Source organism: Cinclus cinclus, chromosome 19 (genome assembly GCF_963662255.1).
Source record: "Cinclus cinclus chromosome 19, bCinCin1.1, whole genome shotgun sequence".
NCBI lineage: Eukaryota > Metazoa > Chordata > Aves > Passeriformes > Cinclidae > Cinclus > Cinclus cinclus.
Window position 1 is genome coordinate 6,195,374 of NC_085064.1, and position 6,318 is coordinate 6,201,691.

The 6,318-nt window shown below is 52.0% G+C and overlaps 1 protein-coding gene across 2 annotated transcripts; it reads left to right on the forward strand.

Moving 5' to 3' along the window:
- Positions 1-630: 630 nt before the first annotated feature.
- On the forward strand, positions 631-5,981 carry CDK9 (cyclin dependent kinase 9). Of its 2 annotated transcripts, XM_062505468.1 has the most exons (7): positions 631-744; positions 1,268-1,349; positions 1,770-1,860; positions 3,691-3,857; positions 4,035-4,206; positions 4,289-4,437; positions 5,347-5,981. In XM_062505468.1, the coding sequence occupies exons 1-7, from the start codon at positions 653-655 to the stop codon at positions 5,710-5,712; spliced, it is 1,119 nt and encodes a 372-aa protein (XP_062361452.1). In that variant the 5' UTR covers positions 631-652; the 3' UTR covers positions 5,713-5,981. The 2 variants fall into 2 exon arrangements, with proteins under 2 accessions (XP_062361452.1, XP_062361451.1); XM_062505467.1 differs by having other exon boundaries at positions 4,289-5,489.
- Positions 5,982-6,318: the final 337 nt, after the last annotated feature.

Here is a 6,318-nt window from a genome sequence, read left to right on the forward strand (position 1 = left end):
GAGGCTCCAGACCTGCAAACAGGATTCTGCCATGCACATCTGATGCTCAGCTGCTGTGAGGTGAGAGCTGGATAGCATCACTGCCAGCAGGAGCACGCCCCACCAGCCATTCCCTGGCGTTGGGGACACTGAGAGTGCTTCATAAGAGTGTCTCCATAGGGGTCTGGTGGCCGTGGTTCCCATTCCCAGGGAGCTGGTAGTTCTCACGACCAGGATGCTGGCACCCACCTCTGCCACAGTTCGGTCTTTGGGTTCTCTCCACCTTGGGGACCAGTTCCGAAGAGCCTGAGATCGAGCTCTTTGTCCGGCACCTGAACACAGCCATGGCCGAGGGAAGAACTCAAGTGTACCATGAACCAGACCCTGGAGTCTTCCTGCCTGGCCATGGCCTCCTTATGTCACAGCCGCAACTGCAGGAGCAGAAGTTTTGTTTAATTCCTGACGTGTTTAAGCACACACGGGGCAAACAGCAACGCGCTTTAAGGCCACCGGCACCGGGAACCGGGCCACGAGGTGGGACAACATGGCGGCGGCACCAAGGACTGCAACGCCCATAAGGCCCCGCGCGGCGAGTGGCGGGTCACGTGACCACGTGGCCGGGTCACGTGGCGGAACGGGCGGAACGCGGTGCTGTGGCAACGGCGCGGCCGCCATGGCCAAGCAGTATGACATGGTCGAGTGCCCCTTCTGCGACGAGGTCTCCAAGTACGAGAAGCTCGCCAAGATCGGGCAGGGCACGTTCGGGTGAGTACCGCGCCGGCCCCGGCTCTTCCTGGCCCGCGCGGTCCCGGCCTTCTCCGGCCTCAGGCCTGCAGCCGGGGCCCAGCCGCGTGGCCCACCGGCGCCAGCCGCGGGTGCTCCTTGCACACGTGTCCTTTCCCCGGTCATCCCTCTGGCTTCAGAGAACCAGTCTGGCTCCTGGACCCTCTTTTCCCCTGACTGAGATCCCGCTCTGTCCCAGCTCTGGCAGAACAGAGTTAGTCTTGAAAACAGTTAGGGTGGGGACCTGTAACTTGGCTCCAAATATGCAATTTTTTGCTCAAAATGTGCTACATTACTGAAAATCTTTATAAGGCTGCAAGAGCTCTGGGCTCTCTGTTGGTTTAGTGAGCCCTGAGGCCCTTTGGCCTGTGGCTATGTGGGGGAATGTGCGGAGTTCTCTGTACAGTGCTTTAGTGTGTCTTTAGTGTGGGCTTCTTCCTTGTCAGGAGCACTTGGCTCGATTGTCCTTGTGCTGCTCATGGATTTTTTTCTGTTTTTTTTACAGGGAAGTTTTCAAAGCCAAGCATCGCCAGACAGGCAAGAAAGTAGCACTGAAGAAGGTGTTGATGGAAAATGAAAAGGAAGGGGTAAGTTTGGAGGGAATGGCTGCATTGGGCCTGTTGTCACCTGCAAAGGCACAATGGCAGCAGCGAGGGGACTGGGCTGCGTGGGATGGCTGCTGGGAAGTGACACTTCCCATGTATTTTGTTTCCTCAGGGACCCCAGCACAGGGCTCCACGCTGGCTGTGTTTGTGGAAGAACTGGGTGATGTGTGAAGCACGTGCTCAGGGGTTGGGGAGAGAGTTAACAGCTTAAATAGCAAAGGCAGCAGCCAGAGAGGCTGTTGTGCAGCTCAAGCTGGGCTGTACCATGTTCTGGTGTGAATGTAGGTGAGGAGAGGAGGGCAGGACCTGCCAAGCTGCATGGTCACACTTCTGCTGTTCTCTAAGCAGAGATGGCCTGGTCTCCTGTACCTCCAGTCTCCATTCTCTCTTTCTCTTTTCCAGTTTCCCATCACAGCCTTGCGAGAGATTAAAATCCTCCAGCTGCTCAAACATGAGAATGTGGTGAACCTCATAGAAATCTGCAGAACCAAAGGTACTTTTCAGTGTCTCCCTTGTGTTAATGATGGCTTTTCTGAGCCCTGCTGAGCAGGCTGGTGTCTTGTGCTGGGACTGGGGTGGTCTAGTTGAGCACAGGCCTCCGTTCTTGCCTGTTACATGGGGTGACAGGTCACTTATCTTGGAAAAGGGTTTCAAAAATAGGACATTGCTGAAGCTTGGCTGGAAAAAGCTGTTGTTGTCGTGCCAGGATATGCCTGCACCATAGCAGTGAATGCTGCCTGTGCTGGAAAACTCCCTTCTGAGAGGCTTTAAATGAACCAGCACTGGAGAGACTTTGGAGCAGAGGCTCCTCAGCCTGTAGCTGCTTCTGTTGATTGGCTTGTGATGGTTTCTGGCAGCTCTGAGCGGATGACACAGCTCCAGCTGAGGCTCACTCAGCATCTCTTTCTGTGGGTGACATAACTGCTTGTGCTGGGAGGGCTGGGGCTCCACATAGGCAGTTCTGAGCTGCTCTTCCACCTCCTCACTCCTACCTGATGCCATGTGCCCCCACTGCTTCGAAGGCTCAGCACACCTGGCCTGGCTCTGCTTCCAGTGAAACTGCTGTGTAACATTTTCTAGAGTTTATATATCATTCTCTTACATAGATTTGTACTGGAAAAGTACTTTGGAAAGTGACAGTTGATGTTACAACCTGCCCTTCCCTAGCCAGTCATGTCAGTGGAATAACAACAAAACTGACTAGTATCTGGTGTTTTTTAAAAAGTCCAGTCACTGAACTGGCAGAAACGTTTGGCTTAGGGGTGGGAAATTCAAGTTACTCCAGCACTCGGTTGTATGTAGATTACTGTCTGAATAGGTATGAGTAAAAACACCAATGACAAGTTAATTTTTAATTCACTGTGTGATTAAAAGAGCTGCAGTGATTGGGTGCCTGGCATACCAAAAGTAAATATTTTTGTAGACATGTCATTTTTTCCCTTTTTTTTAAATGTTTTGTTTGTATTCCGGTTTTCATCCGAATCTACCTTGACCTCAGTTCACAGTAAACTAGAAATGTTTAATTTACTGTTCTCAAGCATGAGGCTTTTCTCTTCTTATGGTGGAAAGGTGTGTTTGGGGCTGGAGCTGTGTGAAGAACTGCAAATCCAGTGTAGCAGGCACCCTCCTGGCTGGAGAGGAGAGCACTGTGCTTCTGTGGGGGCTAAGCTTTTCCAGTTGGAGATGCTGATCAGCAGGTCTTGCTGATCACAAATGACGAAAACCAGCCTTTCTTTTTAAAAACATTTTATGTGGGTGCTCTAGGAACAAGATTGAAATTGATTGCTTCACTTAAAGTCTGCTGTCCTTGACTTCAAATTGCAGTTGGAGTTGGTGTTTTTTATCTCTTTGATAGAGATCAGTCTGTTTTTGCAGATCCTGTTTGAGGTTGCAGGAAATCTCACTTTTTAATGTGAGATTAGACAGATTTTCCGTGTTTCTGCATTTTTCTCAGGGCTGTGGGTGCCTCCTCTATCTCTGGTGCTTGACTGGCAGCCACAGCTTGCAGGGACGAAACCCCACAGTCGTTATGTGCCCAGAGCAGCACAGAGTGAAGCTTTCAAAGGTTGCCATGCAATTTCCTTACCTGTCTGATGACATTCACTGCACCAATCCTCACCTCCTGTTCTTGTGTTGCTAGTTTTGCTCAGTTCTTCTTTAAAAAGGACCTCGAGGCCTGCAGGCTCTCTGGTTCTCTGTGTTCCTGTGCCCTGAGATTCTGTGTAGGGGGGTGTTGTTTGAGCTGCAGGGTGGTGGGAGGTAAGAGGCGCTGTCACCTGGTGAAGGGTCCCTCACTGACAGTCCCTCTGTGCCTCTCCTGCAGCTTCTCCGTACAACCGGTGCAAGGGCAGCATCTACCTTGTGTTTGACTTCTGTGAGCATGACCTGGCTGGCCTTCTCAGCAACGCCCATGTCAAGTTCACACTGTCAGAGATCAAAAAAGTTATGCAGATGCTTCTGAATGGACTTTACTACATCCACAGGAACAAGGTAATGGGACAGACTCCTGCTGTGCTCAGAGGGTGGCTTTCCAAGGAGCAGGTGTCTTAGCACAGGCTGGAGGGAAATCCTTGTTTCTCACCTCTGCAGCCTGAGCATTGTGCTGGCCCCAGGCACCCAAGGAGGGCACTTTATTTACTTAACTCTTCGATGTCTGTCCTTGTACAGATCTTGCACCGAGACATGAAAGCAGCGAATGTCCTGATCACTCGGGATGGAGTCCTGAAGCTGGCAGACTTTGGGCTGGCTCGAGCTTTCAGCCTGGCTAAGAACAGTCAGCCAAACCGCTACACCAACCGTGTGGTGACCCTGTGGTATCGGCCCCCAGAGCTGCTCCTAGGTAGGAGGAGGCCTAGGTGGGCTCTGCCGGCTTCTTGGCCCTTCTCGGCCCTCTGGGAGACTAACTCGGCATCTCCGTTTAGGGGAGCGTGACTATGGCCCCCCCATTGATCTCTGGGGTGCAGGCTGCATCATGGCAGAAATGTGGACCCGCAGCCCCATCATGCAGGGGAACACGGAGCAGCATCAGCTCACCCTCATCAGCCAGCTCTGTGGATCCATCACACCAGAGGTGCGGGCCAGAGTGGGAATGAGCTGTGGAGAGCAGGAGTGTGGGGAGATTCTGCGACTAGGCACTCCAGCCTCTTCCCTGCCCTGTGTGCTGGCTGCTGTATGCTCCCAGCAGTGGGGTGTACCTGCTGCTGCCAGCGAGGCTGGAGAATCTTCTAGCCTGTGTTTTGGGGTTGTCTCTCAGACAAACACCCTCAATTTCTGCTCAAAGAAGGGTGGAGGTTTTTATTCTGAGGTGTTTTGCACTGGTCACCTTGAAAAACCTCTTGAATTCTGTCTTGTGATTTGCGGCATCAGATCAGCTCTGCCCCTCACCCGGCCCCTTCTCAGCTCCTCCTTTATCAGCAGCTCGTCCTGCCCTCTTGTGGGGAGCAAGCTGAGAGATCTCAGCCCGGACTGGGATCTGCAGGATGTTGTGCTGGCAGCTGCAGAGTCCTCATCCTGCTGTTGCAGTCATTATGTAAATACACTGAAGGCGCTTTCTTTGGCATGTAGCTACCTGCTGTGGTATCTCCCAGATCGAGATAAGTGCTGGTGATTGCAGCAGGCTTTGCTCTCCAAGGATAAAAGGTACCACATCCAGGTGATTATTTAGCAATCAGTTTTGTCACTTTATCTTTCTGGATGTGGTAGCTGGCCTGAACCGTACTCTCTAGTAGCTCTTTCATGGGGAAACCAGAAATCCTTGAGCATAATTTTCACACCAGGAGGACTGTCCTAACTTGTCCACATGTCTCCAGGCATTAGTGCAGCCTTTAGTGCCTCTTTGTTGCTGTGAGAACAAAGTCTGCCAGCTTGGAGGTTATAAAATAGAATTGTTATTTTGGTTTGCCTGAGGGTGTTTGAATCTAAAATGGCTTGTCCCTTCCATAACTATTTCTTGCCAACCCCTTTTACTGCCCCTTGCCAGGTTTGGCCGAACGTGGATAAGTACGAGCTGTATGAGAAGCTGGATCTCCCCAAGGGGCAGAAGCGGAAGGTGAAGGATCGCCTCAAGGCCTATGTCAAAGACCCCTATGCACTCGACCTCATCGACAAGCTGCTGGTGCTGGATCCCACCCAGCGTATCGACAGCGACGACGCCCTGAACCACGACTTCTTCTGGTCAGACCCCATGCCCTCAGACCTCAAGAACATGCTGTCCACCCACAACCAGTCCATGTTTGAGTACCTGGCCCCACCACGCAGGAGGGGTGGGCACATGCCCCAGCAGCCGGCAAATCAAGGCAGGAACCCAGCTGCCACCAACCAGACTGAATTTGACAGAGTGTTTTGACATCTGGCAGGGCCCTGGCTGGGCTTCCCCACATTAAGTGGAGATGTTCTGGTGAGGTCTTTTTGTCTAGGAAAGGACTTTTTTCAAGGTGAATTGACTGATGGTGTTAACAGAGCTTGCCCATTTCCTCGTCCACCACAGAGCTGTGTGACTTGGGGAAGTGATACCTGTGAGCTTGACATTGTTTCCCTGCAGTTTCCTGTCTCAGAACCTGGTTTTGCCCCCCAGAAGTCTGTATTGGTTACATTAAACTTGCAGATCAATTGTTATGGATTTGGTGATGGAAAACATGTCTCCATCCAGGCCGGGGCTCCTGGCAAATAGTGCAGGGACTGGCAGGACTGAGAGTAGCTGCCCTGGACCAAACTGGGCCCTGCTTGGACACGTCTCAGCTCTCTTGGTCTGTTACAGTTCTTGCATGGAGTATCCTCAGAGCAGTGAAGCATTGATGTAGGACAAGGCAGGTGCTTCTGAGTCATCAGATGTGTCTTGGGGAAGGCAGAGTCACCCTAGACAGCATGACAAGCTCTCCCTGGAGACTGGGATCTAGCCTAAAACAGGGCTTATTGGGCAAAGCAGAGAGGTGGGTGGCAGAGCTGGATGCTC